The sequence below is a fragment of the Sinohyriopsis cumingii genome, chromosome 10, assembly GCF_028554795.1.
Source record: "Sinohyriopsis cumingii isolate HCF-2022 chromosome 10, ASM2855479v2, whole genome shotgun sequence".
Lineage (NCBI taxonomy): Eukaryota > Metazoa > Mollusca > Bivalvia > Unionida > Unionidae > Sinohyriopsis > Sinohyriopsis cumingii.
The window spans coordinates 85,331,550-85,356,187 of record NC_142970.1 but is presented as its reverse complement, the minus strand read 5'-3'; the positions used below and the strand labels follow the sequence as shown (position 1 = coordinate 85,356,187).

General features: G+C 31.3%; 1 protein-coding gene across 9 annotated transcripts in view; it reads right to left on the bottom strand.

Moving 5' to 3' along the window:
- Positions 1-24,638, bottom strand: part of LOC149790505 (thioredoxin domain-containing protein 3 homolog) — a 57,745-nt gene that overhangs the window by 16,897 nt on the left and 16,210 nt on the right. For 5 of the 9 annotated variants that reach the window (XM_089972554.1, XM_089972552.1, XM_089972551.1 and 2 more), the window contains 6 exons: positions 21,048-21,119; positions 20,026-20,142; positions 15,799-15,871; positions 12,142-12,180; positions 8,540-8,611; positions 2,853-2,932 (listed from right to left, as the gene is read on the bottom strand). In XM_089972554.1, coding sequence (XP_089828680.1) covers positions 2,853-2,932; positions 8,540-8,611; positions 12,142-12,180; positions 15,799-15,871; positions 20,026-20,142; positions 21,048-21,119 — 453 coding nt within the window. The remainder of the gene's footprint in view (positions 1-2,852; positions 2,933-8,539; positions 8,612-12,141; positions 12,181-15,798; positions 15,872-20,025; positions 20,143-21,047; positions 21,120-24,638) is intronic. The other 4 variants (XM_089972558.1, XM_089972556.1, XM_089972559.1 and 1 more) reach the window with 3 other exon arrangements.

Here is a 24,638-nt window from a genome sequence, read left to right as displayed (position 1 = left end):
TGTGAATGCTGACCCAGTTGCCATCACAATTATACCCATGTATTTAGAAAATTATAATGATAGGCATCATGTGCAACTGTGTGCTTGTCTAATTTGGGTAAATGTACCATTGGTATATTTAGCTTCTGGTAACATGCAGACGGGTGACAATAATAATTTGAATTAGCATGTATTCTATGCATCATATTAAACATGGATAAGACTAGAATAATACTGACAGACAATAGGAGGCATTCATTTTTGTTAATCATGACATTATTTCAAACAAAACATTATAGATGCATTGTTCTGTCCTGAACTGCTGTTATCCACACAATTTAGAGCTGCGCACTGAACCATCTTGTTTCTACTTGAAACTTCGCTGCAAAAACTGAATATGACTTTTGTATGTGAATCATCTCAAATGATGTCACATCCTGTTTCGTATGGAAGGGAGATAACAAATCTGACGCAGGTTCTTTCCTTTCGATCTTGGAATACAGGACAGTATTTTTTTTATGAAATCATTGTGCAAATACAGCAGATGCAAAGAAAAAAATAGTCGGGATAGATTATATAAACAAACTACTAAATAACCATCTATTTACAAAAAAAGATTTCAGGTCAGGGTTTTTGTCCCCTTTAAAGCTGGTTTCAAACACATTTGATAGATCACAGAAAAAATGCAATGTTTGATTTGATTTCAAGTCCATCTAGACTCAATATTTTGATCCTAACCTTTTCACATTTTTATTAATGATATCAGATTTTGAACCGACACTAATATGTTGCTGATAATGCAACATGGTCGTCCGCTTTTTAGCAATAATTTTGACCCCACAGTAGCAACATTATGCACTGATAAAATAATGTGCATAAATTGTAAACACAGAACAGAATGATTCTAAATGAAGCAAAACGTGAAACAAAAACCTCACTTTTACATCTAAGCTGTTAGAAATGAAAGAACTAAAATTGAAAACTGCCAGTAAACCTATACACAATTTTAACGATGAGAAACACTTGGTGTGAATGTTGGCATTAATTTCAAATGGTGAACAGCATGTAGGCCCTGTTTGTAGATATCACACAACAAAATTATTCAACAGGACTAAATGATATCTCAAGAGGGATATCATAATACTTATCTATAATGCCTACATGCCTAGAAGTTGAATAGCACTGCTAGAATTTAATATTTTAATATTAAACATGTCAAAATGAACAGTAATCATTGCTATCTTTCATATAATGCAGATTGTAATACTCTCCTTAAGAGAGCCTCAAGGGAGAATAGTCCTTGACTAATGAGTCACCCTCTATAAACAAAGTATTATTATCACTGTATAACTGTTTCATGGACATTTTGTAAATCACAGTGTAAAGAAATAACTATGTTTTTTGCCTTTTATCATATCCCATCATCAACTCTGTTCAAGGAATTAAAGTGGCAAAGCATACATACAAAATCTGACTTTCAAAAAGCCATTATTGTTTACTGAACCATCAATGGGAATGTATCTGCTTATATGACTGAGTTTATGCAATGTCATTTCAAGCAACAATCCAGCATGTTCAGCCTGGGTGGGTAATCTAAAGATTCCTAGATCATAATAAGCAATTCAAAGCACTAAGATATGGATCTCCCCTAAATGTTGTATTAGTCGCTCAGCAAACAGTTTAAAAAAGAAAGTGTCCAGTATCAGTAGGAAGATCGAGAGTGAGCCTTTGTCTTCTCCCAAATAATAATACTTCTTCCTGCCTTTACAGTGTTATCAACTGCCATGAAAATATTAATAATGTTGAATGCGTTTTCCTTATCTTATGGTAGCCTATACTGTCATGATTTGAAATCTCATATTTGTTGTTAATATATGCATGCTGTAGATTGCTTTTGCCGATTTTTTACACTTCAAGGGAGATTAATCATGTGTTCATTGAACTAACCTCATTAAACCTCAATAATGACAGTTAATTATAGTTTTGTTACACATTTTTAAATGGATCAGTGGGAAATGCACACCTTGATCATGAATCTGATATGTATGTATATTAGTTTCATTCAGGTATCTTGACATGAACCATTCTGGATGTTGCTCCAGAAAAGAAAGTGTAGGATGGATGGATGGATGGATGGATGGATGGATGGAGCCCAAAATGAAAAAATAACCCTTATAGATGGTGATGCTTATGATTTTGCAACAGCAAAATACTTGGTGTAGGGTAAAATTCCAACTATTTTATAATTCATAACTAATAGGAAACAAATAATAGTGAAGATATTCCTTCACTTGGGATCCCTGCTTTGCTCATATGCTGAAAGGAAATTAATTAACTGGCATTCCACTCCTCCCTAATAATCTACATGGAATAGTCCTGTGTGGGGTTGTTCAATCTAAAAAAAACAGTTTCTTTTTTCTCAGTGAAAACCAGTGTTGAATTAATGGCACTTGCCACTATTAGAGTTCAAATCCACACCTTTATAGTACTCCCTCTCTATTTCAACAGCCTAACAAAAATCCCTTAACCGAGTCCAACCATTTCCAAGTAAAATCAATCTCTAAAACCACCAGGTTAGTTGCAGAGATTTTCACCCCCTCCCCATTGCTCTTATCCATGTTCATCATACATTTAAGTTATTTCCTTATTTAAAAATCTAGGTCACATATTACTTAAGGTAATACAGATTATGAACATAGGTCACCAAATACTAAAACTAAAGTAACCTATGTTTAAAACCTAGGTCATATAATACTTTAAGTTATGAATCTAGATTTTATGATCTACAAATTTACATAATTTAAGAAACCATGCCACAGAATCCAAAAGCTAATCTAGATTATAAATCATGGTCACACAATCCTAAACCTTACTTCATTTTTGATGTCCTCAGCTTTTCCTGCCTGCACAGCATCTGGCTTGATCAAGCAGAGTGTCACCTCTTTCTTCATCTCTGAAAGTTACAAGTATAATCAATCATTTTCCGTTTACTGTGTATAATAGCCTCATAAAATATTCATCACAATATTTTAGAATATATTCTGAATTTAATTAATGCAGTATTTTGATATATAATTTTTTAGAAATTATAGGTGAATGAAATGGTGTATTACCTCACTTCCTGCCAGAAATCTTACAAGGCAATACACTTTTTAACATTTAGTTTACTCTGAGTTTGTGAAAATGTTATGCTTCTGAAAATTCTGTAATTCTGTAATTTACATTTTCAGCTCTGTTTCTCTGTCTCCATACAGTATATATATATATATATATATATATATATATATATATATATATATATATATAATCACTTCTGAGACAGAGCCAAATAATCTACATAACAACTTATCCAACCTTTTTATTTTGTTCCTAGTATGACTGCTAGCTAAAGACTTTGAAATGCCAGCCTCAACATTTAACTTTGCATGTATGAAATCAATGAAAGCAATGGATTTCTTACAGACAATAATATTAATCTTGCAAAATATTTCATAAAAATTGTTAACATATTTGACCCATAATGCCCAGTCTAATCTGCATCAATAATTTGATGCATTCAATTTAGATGAAGCATAAATAAATCCTAACTCAAAGACAACAATTCTTATTAGCCTTGTAACTGTATCGTTTCCTCAAAAACAAAATACTACACCAATGCAGCAGCATTCTATGAATGTTCCACATATCTATGCTTGTATATAGGTTCTGAAAGTGAATATGCCTTATACATGGTGTCAAGATATGATATTACATCATAACAATAAGCAATACAATAAAGCTTTCATTACTATGGTGAAAATAGCTTTTAGTGTAATTATAATGAAATGGTGAAAATAGCTTTTTGTGTAATTATAATGAAATGGTGAAAATAGCTTATAGTGTAATTATAATGAAATGGTGAAAATAGCTTTTTGTGTAATTATAATGAAATGGTGAAACTAGCTTACAGTATCATTATAATGAAATGATGAAAATAGCTTACAGTGTAATTATAACAAAATGGTGAAAATAGCTTATAGTATAATTATAATGAAATAGTGAAAATAGATTTTAGTGAAATTATAACGAAATGGTGAAACTAGCTTATAGTATAATTATAATGAAATGATGAAAATAGCTTAGTGTAATTATAATGAAATGGTGAAAATAGCTTACAGTGTTATTATAATGAAATGGTGAAAAAAGCTTAGTGTAATTATAATGAAATGGTGAAAATAGCTTACAGTGTTATTATAAGGAAATGGTGAAACTAGCTTATCGTGTAATTATAATGAAATGGTGAAAATAGCTTATAGTATAATTATAATGAAATGATGAAAATAGCTTAGTGTAATTATAATGAAATGGTGAAAATAGCTTACAGTGTTATTATAATGAAATGGAGAAAATAGCTTAGTGTAATTATAATGAAATGGTGAAAATAGCTTAGCGTAATTATAATGAAATGGTGAAAATAGCTTATAGTGTTATTATAATGAAATGTTGAAACTAGCTTATAGTGTAATTATAATGAAATGGTGAAAATAGCTTACAGTGTTATTATAATGAAATGGTGAAAATAGCTTAAAGTGCAATTATAATGAAATGGTGAAAATAGTTTACAGTATTATTATAATGAAATGGTGAAAATAGCTTATAGTGTAATTATAATGAAATTGTGAAGAAAGCTTATACAGTGCAGTTAAAAAGGTTTCTTAGATTCTACACAATCATGTAGTATTAACAAAAGTACCATGAAAGGCAAATGAATGACTGCCACATGTTTAGTAGCCCTCTGTGTATGCGCTAGTATTTAGCAAATGAATCTCTGTGTATGCCCTTTTAGGGCACATGAATGCCTGCCCAATGTTTAGTAACCTAAAAGAAACTTTTCTCCCATGATGTTGCCAGATTTAAAAAAGCTGTGTGATAAGCGGAGGTCAAGAACAAGATGTAATTGTGCTTGCTCTCACTCCTTTATATGCTTACAGCATTTAGCATTAGATGCCAAAACAAAACAAAAAAAAAAACACAAAATAAAAATAAAACACTTAATGGTGATGGTGTAAAGAATATATAAATATATAAATGTTATGCATTTGCAAATGTGATTCTGATACAATATTCTTGCACCAAAATTTATGGCTGTAAACTTCAAAAGAAACTGCCATAAACTTTGGCCCCAAAGTAACATTATGATGCTCCATGTGGTATGGGCCCACTCTATTGTCAAAAACTCAACTAGAAATGTGTCAGCCAAGATGGTACAATTAATTAAAGTCCTTTAAAATCCAAGTACAGTATTTTTAAACAAAACCAGACCAAAATTCAATTAAAAAAATTACAATGGAACATGACCTAGGTCTCAAAATACCAAGTTTTGTTTAAATTCAATATGTCCTTGAAAATTGGTTAAGTTTGGAAATACATGTAAATCTGTGATGCAAGAGCAAGCTTCTAAGTGAAACAATGTCAAATGTAACAGTCAATTCAAATTTTAATAGAAGAAAAACAAACAAAAAAACAAAAAAGCTTAAAAGGTCTGAATGAAATTGATTCCATCATTTCTAAATCTTCTGAACACAAGACTCAGTCTTAAACTCAAAGACCTAAAGCTCTAACAGTCTTTAACCATACTCCTAAAAGTGGTTACCTTCCTTTAGAAACTGAATCAGCTGTTAGGAGCTGTGGTCTTTAACATAAATGTTAATAAACTTTAGAATCATCAAACCTTAAGAACTGTTAAACTTGAATACCATTCCAAGACTTCTAAATTTCAAATGCACACATGCAGACATACTCAGTGTATCATATCTGACTCTGTGGTTTTGAACTGAGGATTGTGGTTCCAGTTTTGATAATAAATGGGCCTGGACTAAATGTCATCCTGATATTTATCTTCATTCAAAATTTAATTTTAATCCATCAAGACCTTCAAAAAGCATCTGGCAAAGATAAAATGCATGATGTCAGAAAGTTAGGCAGACTGGTATAGGGACAGACTGACAGTGGCAACAATATTCCTCCTATATAGAAACTGTTAGCAGCAAAATATAATGTATATCAGTCTACATATTTTAGGATTTTCTCTTCAATGACCAATACAGACAACATTTTTGGTCTCTATGAGTATGCGTATACACAGTCAAGTTTCAATGTATTTCTTTTATACAACAGACTGGGACAACTACATGGGATACCTATGATCATGCTTATGTAGAACATTCCAAATTGACACTTGGATAATATTACATGCATAGGAGACAGTACTCAATACTGATTTGTATAATGAAATAATACATAATGGTTTTTAAGAAAAGAAACATAAAAAACAACAATAACAAAAAAAAAAACAAAGAAAAAATTACAAAGTATTTCTGGGCACATCTGTTATTTCTCTCCTCTCCCTATACTAAATTTTCTCCATATATAAATATTTTAGTAAATATATGCACACAGCAGAAAGTTATAGCTAGTAAAGAAAAGGGTTTAGTCAAAACAGTTAATGTTACATCCTCCAAATTTTTCATGTTACCATTCCTTTAGAGCTCTGAGATTATATATTGTTTTATAAAAAGAAATTCTGCCAGATGTTAAATTAGGATTGAACAGTGATGTCTCTTTGCTCTTGATGATTAATATTTCAGCTTTATAAATAAAGCCCAACACATATATTATTAGTACAGTATATACTTGTAAATCCGGGCCAACTGCGAAACTGCACAGACACTGGTCGTCCATCACATAAAGTGCTTGCAGATGTGGGTCTATGTAGTTTCTAAGAAGCAATCAGTAGAACAAACAACACGGCCTTTAATCTGCCAGTGCATTATGCTGCAAATAACGGTCTCTGCTGTTTCTGGTTGGACCAAATTTATAAGTGAGTATATATGGACCTCATCTCAGCAACAAAAACATCCTTTTATTTCACTAATTTACACCAGTGTTATTGTAACTCAGTTCAAACAATATTTTTGCCTTTTAATATTTGTGCGATAAATTTATGGCAACTCTCAGGGTACCTGTGCCAAACACTTAGCTTACATTTCCACCATTTACAACCTGATTAAATTTATTTATATTCATCTTTGAAACAGTTCTCATGAATTTAAACTGTCTTTGGTGACAAATATAAAATAAAGAAATAATGTTGTATATTCTAATGACATCATGTGACTCTTTTAAGTTCAATATCTATCTGCATAAATTAATGCAGTTTACTGCATGGAAGTCCAAGTTATTTTCAATATCAGTAGTTTCCATACTTTATAACAAGAATTAGCTTGTTATGATATCACTAAGAAATAATGCACAGAAAAGTGACATGGACATTTCATATACTGCTATAATCACAAAACTTAAATAATCTCTCCCATTAAGGCAAGTGACCTGTGTAAAATCAATGCTTAGCACTCTAAATGACCTATCATTAGATTAGGACATCATTCAAATTATATCTTACGTTGCCTCAGTGTGTGTTGTGTGAAAATATTGTAATAAGAAAAAATGTGACTTCGGACTCTTATTAAAAAATATAAAAAAATTTAAATCACAACAACAGTTATGTGAAAGATGATGACAAAGTTAGCAAACAGCATAGGAGACTTTGGGAAATCTGCAGCAATTTACAACCTGCTGCAAATTGGCTAAACAGGTCTCTACTGCATTCTTGTGGAAAACTGATGTAATCTCATTGCTTGTACCATCCTTGAAAAATTCAACTTTGTGTATCTTATAAGAGGCATGTATGATGTGTTCAGTTTTGATAAATTTTTAAATACTCATTCAACTGTTATTTCACTGGCAATCTGAGTGACAGTGTACTTGTTCACCATATTTTTCTATGTAATGATGATTTCTTGGAAAGAGATTTTTACCAAAGATGAACACAAGAAAATGCACACTAATTTATACATTTTTTATTTACCTAGACAGTTAGCTATGTTAAATTATTTTTTCAAAATGTTCAATAGTTCAACTATAATAACTTATCTTCAAATGTAAATTTATCAATTGTTTGAACCAAGTTACTCTTTAAACATATGAAGCAATATATGATACATAGAAAAGCATACAAAGTTAAGGTATTGTTATATTCTGATTGCAAATCAACAGTAAAATGTTAATTATCCAGACCATTTAGGAGACAAACATTTCGTTCAGATAATTGGTTATCCAGATAACTAATAAATTTATTCAAAATTAGACAAGTACTCAGGTTACACTTCATATAACAGAACTAACCAAATAAACATCATTCATATAATCAATGTTTCACTGCATATGCTGTAACCTGAATACCACCCAAGACAGAATAACATTACATTTGATATTTAGATATTGTGTATAGAAAACAACTATGGATCATAGATGCAGAAATAAAAGCATGGACTGTAAAGTAAATAATTTTAGCACTAGAAAATATAATCATCTGTAACTATGTATGCTTTGTGAAATGGCAACAAAGTATGTAATTACAGAAAGGGTTGAAGAAAATACATAGATATAGCTGACAGGATTGCAATATAATGTCTTCTAATGTGGGAGTGATCATTTTGGAGAAAATAATAAGCATGACAACCTGTCTCTCTTGCTGACATATCAAGAGAGTCACCATAATCAATGATTTCTCCCTTGAACTTCATTCTACGACCTGCGGGAAATAGAAAATGTGTGCTTTTTATTTTTTTAAACTGTATTTGTTGTTTTTTTACCATAATGCTAATAATCCTGATAATCAGATAGTGCTTTTTCAATTGCCACACCTACAAGGAACCAGTTATGCTGATTATGTTATCCTTTTATTTCAAAAATTTTAAAAGTATTGAGTTACTATGAATTCAAAAAAGTAAAAGGGCAATTCTTGGTAAAATGGGAGATAACCCTGTTAAACCCATTATCATAGTTACATTGAACACAAGATAAACCATCAAAACTGATAGCCTGAAAATCTACTCATCAATGCTACATTTTGGCCAGTCTCATTTAGAACTGGAAAATTCTGAATTATTTCTCTCTCTTCAAGTATTATGTCTTCATTCATAACAGTTCTGGATCAAAAGTATGTTGATGCACAACAACAAAAATGTATGGTGTACATATTTCTCATTGACTCTTCAACCCCTAAAAGAGTCAGTTGAACAAACTGCTATGAATAATAATACAAATGCCAATAACATAGCCTGTTTGTTAAGCAACTTCATGGTAATTAACAAACATTTTCAATATGTTAAAATATTGAAATATTAACTTGATCCAATTATGATAGGATACTACAAAAGAAATCTGTAAATGGTAAGAATAATTACAGTGTCATCTAAAACTTCATGCACACTGTTTTCTTGTAAAAGTTTAAATTCAGTCTGATACCATTAGCTCAAGTAGGAAAAATGTGTACTGCATTAAAACCAAAAACAAAGATAATTTTGTTCATGTTTCAAGATAAATATTGGCAACAATAAAATGTTAAATAAAACATTTCTTATTTTAAGAAATATCTAAAGAAAGATTAAGTGTCAAGCAATCTTTGGAAGGTAGCAGATAAAAATAATACTCGTATAACACTGAGTCTATTATAAATTTGCAAATTCATGCTAATTTCTGAAAAATCATGTATATGCATGAAAATTGTTGATATTTTCAAAACTACCTTTATTTCTTCCTTAAATCCCTCCCATATTCAGAAAAATCCATCCTTTTTTAGATTAAAGGGGCGGGGAATGTTCCCCAAAAATGTTCAGTTCTAGAAAAAACCATGTACAAAGTCTCCTAATATGATGGCATTCAACTGATGTAGATGTGTAAATTACTGCAGAATCAGTTTTCTTGGGGCACCAATTTTCATGGATTCTGTGATTGGTTCAAACTATGAAGTAAAAATCCACCAAGAAATATTTTCAATCTGTGAAAACAATATGCCCCTTTTCTCTCTCAACAAATGTATGCCCTGATAAAATATATTTTTAAATTTTTAGTTAGGAAAAATAATATCAACAATAACAGAAAGAAAACACAGTTGAATTTCTACAAAATGCAGCCATGTGCATACAAATTTGCTGAGATAAAAGTTATGTGTTAAGGACAGCTGATGGTGCAATATTCAGTTTTCACATGTAAATTTTAGAATGGTCGAAAGAGAAGATGACATTTGTTTCTTTCCAGCAATTAACTTCAATTTTAATATTGATAATGTTACAAAAGCAAGGAGCCAGAAGTGTTTGAGTGTTCATGAAGAAAATATACTAGCTACATTCTAAAATATAGATTTGCCAAGGTCCTTGAGCTTGTCAAATGAACAGTATCAGGGTTTTCAGGCTGTAGCAGTCAATAATTATCTTTGAAACTGGTATGATTAAATAAAATCTTGAAAGTCAGTAAAATTTAAATTTTGACTGATCTCATATTGTATCTATGCTACATATGTACAATAAACATAAAGATTATCTGCAAGCCAGTTATCATTGTTATATGTATGTAATGTAGTTAGTTGTTGTTGTGGGATTTAACACCATTTTTCAGCACATGATAGGCTATGCATGGCAGCCAGTATTAATGGTGGAGGAAGAAACAGGGTAAACCCCAGGAAGAACCACCGTCTCATGAGAAGCTATTTATCCACATTGGCCAAATCCTAGACTCAAACCCATGCAGACTGAGGTGAGATGGCAGTGATCCATAACAGAGAGCGCTTTAGACCACTCAGCCACTCTGGGCCCCTGTTGATAGAACAGTAAACATAGGGACTGTCTGCATGCCAATTATCATTGCTATACATGTGCAGTAAACACATAGATTATCTGCATGCTGGCCATACCAAATGATCATACAAACAAATTAAGTGTCCTTCAGACATGCCGTTTAGTTTACTGCGCATCAAGATTTGAGATATCAACACAACCAATTATACAGATGAAATGTACATCTTTTTATTGACAGGTTGACTGGATAATCAATGTTTCACTGTACACTAAAAAAACTTACAGCAATTAAGTTCAGAGGGGTGGGGATAATGCAGCTGTTGCTGGCAGAAGATGCAAACAACATCAAAATTAATGCCACAAAAAAGTGCAATATCATAATGAGTTTCTGTAGTATTTTTAACACATTCAGAAAAAAGGTATTTCTTTGTTCTTCAATTCTAGCTGCAGATAACAGTTATTTTGTTCAAATTCTGAAAATTTTAGGTACCTAAGAAAATGATCATTACTATTTTAAATTATATTTATTTGTATATTTGAAACCATAATTAACAACAACATGGCCAGATTTCAGGATATGTAAGGGAACCCTGACATATACAATATGTTTTTATGATATTTTAGGCCAAATTTTGGGGAAATATCTGGTAGAAGGAAGAATTAGGGAAACTAGTTTGGAACACAGGTCAAATAATTATCAAGAATTACTGCAAATTTAAAGGCTGGCAATGCATGCCCCACAACTGAGAATATTTTTTTTATAAAAGAAAAGGAAATTTAATTTTTTTAAGCTATAAATCTTAAAAAATGTAAGGAAAATGTAATCCTTTTTAGTATTTAAATTTGTAAAGAGTGTAATTGTTTAAAGTGTTCAGCCTCATTAAGTATTGTAATATCAGAAGAAATACCATTAAAATCCCAAATCCACACTAATGTAGACATTTTCTTTTGATTCATTAAATTCTTATAAAAGCTGAAAAAAAATTACGAATTGTTAATGCATTAGGAATGTTTTTTTAGGTAACATAGATACTTGTGTGTCAGATCCAACTGTGAACTGCACAGACTCAGATCTGCTGTTGCATAAAGCACCAGCAAACCTGGGTTTATGTTGTTTTCAGCTGGACTGGTCTTATAAGAAATTATACAAAACAAAATGATTATTCAGCAGTTATCCAGCTTGAACTTTCTTGATTTGAATGTTCAAAAAAAATTGAAATATTTAATTTTACCATAAAGTGTTGATATAAAAAAATGTTAGCCAATCTAGAATTAATGCAACTATTATTTCTTTATTTTATAAAAATACAACATAACTAAAATCCATAAAATAGTTAGTCAGCTAAAGGTTTTAATATAAAATGTTAATGATTGGCAGCATGCATTTATTTCAGTTTGCTGAATAAACAAAATAATTAACATTAAAAGCCACAAAATTAACTCACAATTATAACATGTCAACATAACACCACGATAGCAAAACTACCTTTAGCTTTTTCACTGCTTGGTGGTCGTGGAGCTAAAACTAATATCACAGCGCATAATAAGCATCATGAAATTTGTATAGTTTCAAGAAATGAATAAATTCATTGATAGAAACTGTAATTATACCCATGGACAATGGCAATATTTGTTTCTTTTGCTCACATGAGTATGAATGTTGAACTGGCTTTAGTGACTAGTCCCAGTGGAATATCTATATATATCTATATATATATATATATGCTAGTATTGTAGTCACCATTATTTTTAATATACATAAAGTGATGTTCACTGTCTTAAATATTGTCCTGAAGAATGAATTATTACTTTAGATAATTTTGGTCACTGAGTTTAAATATGAGCAAAGGAAATAAAAAAATCTGATTAATCTTGTAACCCTGTTGAAATTTTTTTGGTAAATCTCTGACTACAATGTGTTTACTGCATAATGTTTAAAAAGTAGATTCAAATGCTATCAAAAGTTTGCAGACTCCATTTTAACTTCTCAAAGCATTCTTAGAGTTTTTAAAATAGTTCTCTTAATTCTATAAATATGATGATGAAATCTGCATAATAAAGAATTCATAATAAACAGCATGTAGATTAAATAGAAGATATTTCTGTATAAAGAAGAAGGAATTTCTAAAGTCATTATTGGAAATAAAATAAAAGCAAGTAAAATAAACTACTTTCAACGTTCATTCTGAAAGCTGAAGGTTTATCCAACTCATTTTAATTCTTATCTGTAACGAATTATCCCCAAATTTACAAAAACAATATCCAATATCAGATTTTGTAAACATCTAACTTTGAGTATAAGGAGAGATTTTCATGCAACTGAGATTGTTAAACCAATAAGTAAAAATGATATCTGTACTAAATGATTTTTTTAAAACATATACAGCTCTGCGTCAATAAAAGTATGTAGTTAGGGTCCATAACTGCAGCATTTGGAGTCCATAACTGCAGTAGTTGAGGTTGATATCTGCATGCCACATTGTGTAATAAACATCTATACAGCAAAAAATGACCAATAATTGGATGAAAGTAAATCCTGTGTGGGTTGGACAGGTTAGCAAAATGCCAGTCAAAAAATAATTTTTGTTTATGTAAATTAAATACACTTGTTCAATTCATGTGCATTTAGCCATGTCAAATAATATTTTTTAAAAGAAAATAAAGGCATACTAGTAAGTCATGTGTTATTTTCTTTCAATCCATATAATGTCATAAACTTTCAATCCATATAATGTCAAACATCTGATAGCTCAAACCGTGTGTGTAACATTAAACAATGATGTAGCACCTGCTTTTTGTATCCATATAATGTCATACATTTGATAGCAAAGACCATGCGTAAAACTAAAATAATGATGAAGCACCTGCCTTTGATACTAATTTCTTATTACCAGCTGCATTATTACAAAGTTAAAAAAGTCATTTTAAATGATGAAAGATCAAAGTCACTTGGAAAAGTAAATTGTATGATTAAATTATAATTACAAGTCAGGTCATGATTTACATATAAACATGTTTCTCTTGTTAATTAAAACTCAAAATCATATGTTAGCCACCTGTAAATACATTTTGCAATGAAATAAATGAATACCTAATAATTTTTATGTCAAAGTACAATGAATAATTCAAGTTATTTTGTCAATTAATGATCTTCAGTTCACTTAATCGGTACCTAATTCAAGAGAATAATAGAATTATGATCTTAATCTACCACCTGTGCACAGTAAAGCATCCAACATTATTACATTATAACTGGGTTGATTGGGTTTTAGCAGCATTGTAGGTCATATTATGCTGAGAAAATAGGAGCTATGTACCAGTCTCAAGGATGCACATAGGCAGCCAACCCAGGCTGGCCTCTGCAGGTATCAACTGGATTGTAAGTTCAACATACTACCAACTGAGATATTTCAGCTCCTTTTGGGACACTGTGTAATTTTTGTCATACTTTCTATTTACAAATAATAAAAATAATCCAGCATCACTCCCTATTCACAGAAAAGAACATATCTGCATCTCCACTATCCTTGGCAAATGTTTTATATCACCTATATATGTACTGTACCCTTGAAACTTATTACTCAGGAAGTAAAAGTGATATGTTTTGGGTTCCACATTCCAGTTCCCATATTTGACTTGGGAATGGGTCAACAAATGCATGTTTTGTTTAGGTTTCATTAGAGAACTAAAGTTTATGATGGATGTTGATATTTGTAAGTCCTATCAGAACTGAAAATTTTAAAAAAGGTTAACTGATTTTTGTTTAAAAAAATATATGTCAAACTACCTCAAAAAGTTAATAAATTAAAACTGTTGATTTTATTTTATTCTCCACTTCATATTAATGGAACAGGTTTTTCTATACAGCTGGCATACAACAGTAGAGACAGATAAAAGTAAACAATTTAATCTTCTGTCTTGTGTTCTGAAAAATAAGCTGCACAAAAAGTATGACACTTTATTTGGGAGTGTATTGAACCTGCAGCCCTTGCATTATGAATCTGATGATCTACCAACTTACCTATCACGGCTTCCATTCATTGAGGATATTTGTCACTGAAGTGTCTTGCACTAGCAATATTTCAGAATTTGATAGACCACTAAAATAAAGGTGCTTTGAATAAATTTCTTTCTTATTCTATATATGCAGCATGCTGGTGTCAAACTGAGCACATTTTATAAATGACCGAACAGCAATAAATGTACAAGCATGGACTCTGTATAGTGTTTAAAATGGAAACTTTGTTCTAAATTTTTCCTTGTCCTTTCTTTTGCATATGTAAACAGGGTGATACGAAGTGGATATAGACATTGGCAGGTGGAATGGGAGGCATAACTGATACCCAGAGAATTGTCCTTCCACTTAGGAGGCTCAAACATGGGATTCTGACTGACATCTTAGACATTAAACCAGCTTGAAAACAGTCCAATTATTGTTTAAAGATGAAATCACTGTTTTAATTTATTTAATGACTACCTATTAAGTATCCTCTTGGATGTATCATACTAACTGAATAAATGTTCATGTAGGAAATGAAAATTTGTCTTATGCTACATCTGTGCAAAAAGATGTATGAGCCTGGAAAACATTAAACCAGACAATTCAAGGGAAAGTAATTAAGTGACTAAATTTCTGATATTTGCAAGAGCAGATAAGTGACAGGCTTTAAAGCAGCTAAGGGAGACAAATAGAGTGAATTGGAAATTTACAGTGTTTACTAGATATAAAAACTGGCCCAACTGCAAACCAGTTTGACCCAGACAAAGATTAGCAAAGTAAAATGAATTTGTGCAAGGAAAGATTATACATATCATATAATACACAATAATTACGTTTGTTTAACCTGCCTGACAAAAATAAAATTTGAAGGAAAAGTGGAACAGAGGGATTGAGCACATAAAAAAGTCCTTAAGACTAATTATGAGACTACTTGACTGGAATTTCATTGGATTTATGAAATCCAAGTTGGATTTCACCATCCTGTCCAGAGTTTGACAAATCTCTGTAAAAGCCTGGTGGAATGCAAATGCAATATTCTTTTAAATGGCTCAAGTCAGGGTCAACATTCTTGCAGCTGGATCTCAGTGTGTAAAAGCTGAATCAGTATTAATATTCAACCAAAGTGAGAAACTGTAATCTTACCTTCCTCTTTCTCCTCTTCATCCCCTTCCTCCTTTTTATCCTTCTCCAACATAGCAATCACTGTGTCCTTGATCTGCAATGTATAAAATGTTGATCAGTAATACACCAATTTGACAAACATCTAAAACATTTAAGATCCAACTGATGTTGTCAATATCTTTCTTATAACACATTTGTAATGGTAAACATTTCACTAAACATTCTTCAAGTATAAAGTATTCAATTACTCTTAGAGTAAGATGAAATCTTTAAAAATTCATGATCTAATAATTATTAGGAAATGTTGCCAATTTCCACCCCATCTAATATACTCCTTAATTCTGTAATGTGGGTTTCCTGATTCCTGTTTAAGATAATTTTGTTCCAGAGTAAGGTCTCCTAAAACAGAAAGTCACAGTTGAAGTTCTGTACCACATTTATGCAATCTACAAATGAACAACATGAATGACTTTCAATTTTTAAATTAAGACTCCGTAAAAAACAAACAAAAAAAACCCTTTGTATTCACATCAAAATAGCATGCAGCCTAAAATCTGTTATCTGAACATGTGTGGGCTAAATAACAGGTCAATTAAACATATTCCACTTAGGAAAAACCTTTCTACTCATTTTCTTTTAATGAATCAATACTGTAGTTATATAGTATTTCAACACTTAATTCAATCATATGATAGGTTCATTTTCATCAGAGAAATTCAAAATGCCTGCCAATACAACACATCTGTGGTTCTTTCATGAAAAGCACCAAAGATCCTCAGATTGAGCATTCGTCTACAAGAAACAAGGCAATAAGTCAAAACAAAAACTGCACGATAATAACAATAGTACATTCTACATTTTCTGGCAATCAATCAAAACCTGCAGGAATATTCACACAAAATCATGTCTTAGCCAATCAGCTGTATGGAAGGACTCAATTATGAAAATAATGAATGTGGAAAATTTTAGGTATTTGATGCTTGCCACGAGTACCAAGTTCTGGTTGAAATAGCTTATATGGCTTGGACATAAAGACCTCAAAAGATGTAGCCATTTACATCCATAACTCCACCAAATATCTGCAAGGAGAATGTATCATCTGTCACAGATTTAATATATAGGCTGTTCATATTTAAAAAGTATACAGTAATACCTCGAACATTCGCGAGCTTAGGTTCCAGAACCAGTCGCTGATCAGGAGGAATCACGAATGTTTGGTACAAGTCACTAAAAATGCTAATAAATGCTTATTTCTAGGGTTTAAACCCTAAATATGACCCAAATCATGCTCCCAAAGCACTTTAATTTCATTTAAAAGTTACCTTAATACATTACCCTTAAAAAGAGAAATAAATGGTTGACGTAAACATAGAGTACAGTATCGCCTAATGGGTATTTGCCACACTAGAACATTTACAGTAAGGTACATGTATACTAATATTACCCCTATACTAATTCATTGGCTGCCGTTTTCTTTTGCACTCACAGTAAGGTAAAACCAAGTAACGAATGGGACTGTAAACTTAATGACTGACGTTTTCTTTGTCATTGTCAGGAAGGTAAACTAGGTAAACTTCATATGTCACAGAAGTCATATAACGAGGTACAATTCAATAAAATAAAGAAAACATGTACGTAGAGGGTACCAATGAAAATTTCATGAATCTGTGAATTCGCGAATCCAGAAACGCGAATGCACAAGGTATTACTGTATTGGGAAATGAAAGGATACCATTAGTTTTGCTCCAAGACTAATGTATGAATGGTAGATGGATAATAAGCATACAAACTGAGACAAAAGTTTTAAATACTTAAAATTGAATAAACATAAATAGCAAAAGGTATATCTACATCTGCAGTCAAATAAGTGTACTGAGATTTATTGATATCTATCGTACATGGTTTTGGGGTATTGTGCCATAAATAAAAGTATGAATAATGGATGAAGGGATAAATGTACAAAGACATCAGAATGTTGAAAGGAAAGAATTGTAACTACTAGTCCATCAAGTTTACTATGATGCACATTGATATATTAAATGGTTTTGGAGTTATTCTCTGGAAATGAAAGTGTGAATGATGGATGGATGAATAAAGAGAACAAATGGATGGAATTCCCAAAATATTTAAACTGGTGAATAGAGAACAAAAAAAATGCACATCTACACCACAAGTCAGAAAAGTGTTCCAAATTAAAACGTTTTTATGGCTTTGCCCAGGAAACTAAAATGTATTCAACGAATGGTAGAACAAGATAACCCCTCAAAACAAATGTAAGAATTCAAACTATCTGAACTGATGAAATGTGAATTGCAAAAGGTACATCTACTCAGCTGATCTAATATGTGTGCAAATTTTGATAAGGTATCTCAAACAGTTTTTCAAGTCTTTGCCTCAGCAGTAAGACTGTGGATAGTGGATGGAAATACGGACAGAAAAAGTTAAGAATAAAAATTTGTAAAACATCTCAACCAATGCTCTTATTAATGTTAAAAAGAAACTTAAATAGTTTTGAAGTTTTGTCTTGGAAATGAAAGATTTGGATAACTGATGGATGGAAAGAAAAATAGAGAAAAAACATAAAAAGTATTAAAATTGAATAAAAATGAATAACAAAGGCACATCATGACATATAGTCTCATACGTCTACCAAGTTTCAAAAAGATACTTTCAACAGTTTGAGAATTATATGCCAGAAGTGAAAATGTGGGTAAGTGCGGATGGACAGCAAAATGGCTGAAAACATAATAGTGAAACTTAAAAAAGAATTATAAATATAAAAATGCACATGTGGACTACTAACTCAGTATAGTTCCTTTTATGATGTGAGTATGTTAATAGTCCCTTTTTATTAGGCAGTAGTAACAGTATATGTATAGTGCATTTTATTATAAAGCAGTTTTATTATAGAGTGGTACGCACCATGGCACCCATGGAAAATACTGTAATGTGAACTGCATTGGTATTACAGTTTTTCCATGTCTAAAAGCATTGTGTCATATGCCTATTGTGAGAAAGCCATGTGGCATTATGTCTGCTATGAAAAAACCATGTAGCATATGCCTATGTGACAAAACCATGTGGCATACACTTATATGAAATAGCCATGTGGCATATGCTTATGTAAGATAGTCATGTGGTATATGCTTATTGTGAGAAAGCCATGTGGCATATGCCTATATGACAAAGCCACGTGGCATATGCCTATGTGATAAAGCCATGTGGCATATGCCTATATGACAAAGCCATGTGGCATATGCCTATGTGACAAAGCCATGTGGCATATGCCTATGTGAGAAAGCCATGTGGCATATGCCTATTGTGACAAAACCATGTGTCATACACTTTTTATATGAGATAGCCATGTGGCATATGTTTATGTAAGATAGCCATGTGGTTTATGCCTATTGTGAGAAAACCATGTGACAAAGAAAACCATGTGGCATTAGCCTATTATAAGATAGCCATGTGGCATAAGTCTCCATGAAGTATATGCCTATGTGAGAAAGTCATGTGGCATACACTTATATGAGATAGTCATGTAGATTATGCTTATGAGAGATATTCAATCAGCATATGCTTATGTGAGATAGCCATGTGGTAAATTCTTAATGTGAGAAATTATGTGGCATGGAAAGCCATGTGGCCTATGCCTATTGTGAGAAATCTGTGATATTTTCCATATACGTGCATTTAATGACTATTGCTGTGACATAATTATTCATATGATGTCATGAATATTTATAATACTTCTATGATTCTGAAATCTTGAAAAGACAAACTTTCTGGTTGATAAGGAGAAATTCCTGTTTATAACAAAAATTCCTGTTGAAAACTAAATTGTATGTTCTATCTAATGATGTTATGAATTTCAGAAACTAATAGATTTTTTTAATAACTACATCCATATAGATGATCTTTCATCATCTGTTTTGCACTGGCCAACTCTTTTCTGATTAGAATTTAAAGAAAAAATAATCCATCATATACACTGGTCTGTGACAGGGTTTGACAGACCAGGGCTCAGAATTTCTGGGCAGGAATTAACCAAATTCTGACCCACATATCAGATTTCCCTTCCCCACAATACTGTATATGAAGGACTCTATTATTCCTGCATGAGTAGCAACCACCCAGGTTCAAAGTGTCTCACACTTAATCCATTATAGCTTTCTGATACTGAATTTCTCCATCAAAACATATTTTTTCCACTTCTCCTGAAGGCTAAAAATAGATTGAAATTCTCACCTCCTTCCTCTCAGCAGCACCTTCCATCACCTTGTGTTCATAAGCTAACTGCTCTGTGATTGTTCGGAGAATGAGTGGTGCATTAGCCCCTCGCACAATGGCAACCAGCACACCGCCCTGAAGCATATAAACAATTCTAAATATGAATCACTTTTATGCACAAATTTTGTGCACCACTTTTAGCTTAGTACATGTCAATATTTTAAAAAATTTAATTTATTATTATTTATTAGAATAAATTGCTTTACATAACCTTGTATCTCATATCAGAGCACTTTGGATGCTGGAGAAATTTTGCTGTCAACTGCAACTCACGGCATATGATAAATATAAATGATTTTTTATGCATTTTTGGGAGTGCATTGCCTTAAAAATAAGTCTACATGTATTTCTTGAAAAAAGAAAGAATATTCATGTAACAATTTCTTGAAGCAAACTAAATCATGTAGACTAACCTACATCAATATCACAATGATCTAATGTAAGATGAAGAATAAAAAACTTGCATAGGCAATTACACAATTGTATTTATTTTCACGAAGTTAATGTATTCTTTTGCTGATACAATTAGTTGTTGTTGTTGTAGGTTTAACACCATTTTCAGCACATGATACACTATACATGGTGGCCAGTTTTATTGATAGAGGAAGAATGCAAGAAAACCCCAGACCCACAGATGCTAAGACTAAGACTCAAATCCACATGACCAGAGGTGAGATGGCAGTGATTGGTAAAAGCAAGCACTTTCAACCACTCAGCCACCCAAGGGCCCCACTAATACAATTATACCCGTGACAAAAAATTGTGTCCTCCATTCATATTAAACAAGTATTTTCTGTATAACATAGAAATTTACAAGGATTTCCACAGGAGATCAAGAATACATCATTTGTAAACAGATTCTATTTAGTACATGAAAGCATCCAGCAGCCATGGACTGGTTGTAAAGTATTATCACCAAGGTTTATTGTGATGAAACAGACTGATGACTTTTGAATGCAATTATACATGGTAATACTTACAGCATAGAACATGAAGCATGGCTCACACTTTCCCCTGTATTTCTCCAGGGAGTCAATGGTATCAGCTTTGGCCTGTAATGTTTTGTTCATGTATCATCATAAAAAATTCACATTATTTATATAGATAACAATTTTGTTATTAACTGTGACTAGACTTCTACATTTTCATGGATCTTAGATTGTTATGAAGTAAATGAAGTAATGCATTTATAAAAGGAGGAACTTTTGTGTTACAAATTCTTTAATCATTGAATGTTTTAATAAATGTGTGAATGTGATAATCATACACTGACACAAGCTTATGAACATTTGACTGATTATCACTTTGAAAGATGAAGCTAATAAACTATGTGAACATTTTAATGTTTATCAATATGTCTTTTTTCATAAGAGAGATGTGCAACTCAACATGCAAATATACATGTACTAAGTTGTAATTTAGTAATAATTATAGACATAAATTTCTATACTTTTTGGAGTAGCATTAAATTAAATAGAGAAACTAACTTACATTTGGAATAAATTTGCACTACACCTAATAAATTTCAAACTCTTAACATAATTCAACACATGATGACCTCATTTCTGAAAAACAAATCTTCATCTTGCATCTTCCATATTACATCATATAGTATTAATGAAAAGAAGAAATGTATATTCTGAAATTAAATATAGACATTTATTTTAGATTTCAATGTAATATTAATTTACTTTGTCTGTTGCATAAATATTCACATCATGAAACAGATATATGGAAGTGGTCCAATAAACTTTCATCTTGTTGGCAAAGGAATATTCCTCAAAGAATATGAGCACCTATTTCATGGCTCCTCACTTGTCATTCAAGACAACTATTTTCACCCATCCAGGTTGAAAAAAAAAGTAATGTATTCAGTGAGTTCCCAGGACATGTATTGATAACAATATGATGAAATAACATAGGATACATGTTACGATGCCTGAATAAATGGTTGCATTTCATTACGCATCTTTTAATAAATTTGCAAATGAAATACAGCACTGGAAATAAACAGTCATTTATTATGGCTTAGTATTTATTATAATAGTCTTCCTATTCTACTACATGTAAAATGCTATGCAAATATTGAGTTCTTATACAGCTCTGGCAATCAGCTGAAATTTAAAGATGGATGATTGGTTCATAATAACTTATCAACCATTGATTTTAATTGGTTGCAGATAATTTCTAGATTGTTTCATGGACAATGCCATTTTTGCATACATGTAGTTATTATCATGCAAAGTCAAACAGTTAACTGATTTATTTGCTGTCCGCCATGTTGATGGTGCTTGAGTTATGGTAAACAATAAGATGCTAAAATGGCATCACATTTTAATTTTGTATTTTGTAGGTATAATTATGTTGTGGTTTATTTTGTTCAATAAGCATTTGAAAACCATGTTGTTAGTTTCTCATTAAAATTTATCCCATTGCCAAGCTGCTGTTAGTGACATATTTTAATTTTCCATAAATGATTTCTTCCTAAATGTCAATTAGTTTCAAAGAGTCAGACCTTACTCATTTCTATTCTGATTATGGAAAATAATAATCAAAAGCTTGGCTGTTTGACTTTTATGACAAATCTCTGATTTTGCTGATAATAGAAAATATTAAACGAATGCTTGGTCTTTTGACTTTTCTGAAAATTCTTTGATTATTTTGATTAATTTTAACACAGTGCTAGTTTTTTTAATGTAAAATTCATGCACATAGCTTCAAACTGAGTGAACATAAACATTATTTACAAAAGTGCAAAGGGCATACATGCAAATAGATTATATTAGTGAATGAAATCGGAATGTGAGCTACATAAATCAAACAGATTATATAATGTAAATATCTTAATTATTTATATGCTTATGAATAGGTGAAACAATACAACCAGTTATTCAAAAACTGTATGCAAAATTCATAATAAGGCATAAGAGTTCTTTTCTGAAACAACACATATAATGTAAACAGCTTGCAAAATCTTCATAATTTGTATAGCAGCATTCACTGAATATAAATTTACAAAGGTAAATTGTTGTGTAATTACATGGGAAGTGTTGTAAATTATTTAGGAAACTAGTATTGCTGATGAAATAATTCTCCAGTAATAATTAGAACTAATTTTTAAAATGCAGTTAATTAAACTGCTGATATTTCATAGCAATATCTTCTGAAAATATACAATGTAAGTTGCATTTGTAGGTGCCTTTAATGCAGAAATTGTCATTTTAAAGGTTTGGATACATATAAGACCAAGAAACACAGCCACTTTACTAATGTTTGATGGTGGTTATATTAATTAGGTGTTACTGTATTTTAAAATATCTGGGTAACTAAGGACTCAGTAATAAACACAAAAAAACTCAATTAGCAAATAATATCTGATTATTAAATATGTGACTAAAGATCTATACATAACCTTATATAACTGTAACTGAACCATGAGAAAATTATAATACCAAAATTAATGTCTGTAATTAGCACTATGGCCATCCCAAACCCATTCTGAGATAAATTTTCACTGCAATAAGTTATAATATTGTTTAGGGTGGTCTAATGCATTTAGTAATCAAAGATATTGAAACAAAAAAGTCAGCTACATTACTTCAATTCAAAGTTAATATTTAAAATTTTTTATCATGTAACAAAATTAATTAAACAATCTAGACAGTGCAGCAATTGTTGCAATGTTGAAAGATTTTATTTCTGGAACAAGTGCTACCAAATTTTCAAATATATTACTATAGGGTATGGTGCATTTGATGAATTTGCAAACAAATTACTGATGTTGATTTTTTTAGTATTTGGATGCACTTTTGTGCTAGACTTTAGAATAAATTAATGACTGGAGTAAAATTAAAAGATGTTTCACTTAAGCCAAGCTCAAGCCACATCTGAGGACATACATTACACCACCATTTCTTCTAATATTAACATGAAGTTAAACTTGACTGTATAAACAAAAGCAGGAATGGTTTCCAACCTTTTAAAAAGACACCTGCTAAAACATTATTACACAGTACCCTATATTTTATAATGACTACCCTAATGTGAATAGCATAAGTTTAGAAATTGCAATTACATGTTATTATATGACTTCAAAGTTTGCTGCAGTCTGACTGGTTAAATTACCACATGCTGCCATTATCATAAAGCCCCTCATGTGCTATAATATTCCCATGCTGCAAAAGACATCTTGTTGCCAGTGTAGCTAGCCAGAACATGAAATTCTGCTGAAGTGTATGTCATGCATCACTAGTCACTAATGGAATGTATTTTCTGTCTCTCCAGCTATTTGTGTGTTAGTCTGTTTCCCACCTTTGTGACTACAGTTCATATCTTAGACTTTACTACAATTACATGTACCAGGAGAAAAAAATGATTTTCTTAAAGTTTTCTCTTTATTTTTATTTTTTTATACTGATAAATCAAATTTATACATATATTTACATAATTAACTGAAAAACACATCAATTGTTGTATATTTTTATATTTTGTTATTATAACTGTTTTGAGTGCTTATTCAGGTTCTTTCACCAAATATGGCAAGTACTTGCTAGGAAGACTGCAAAGAACTA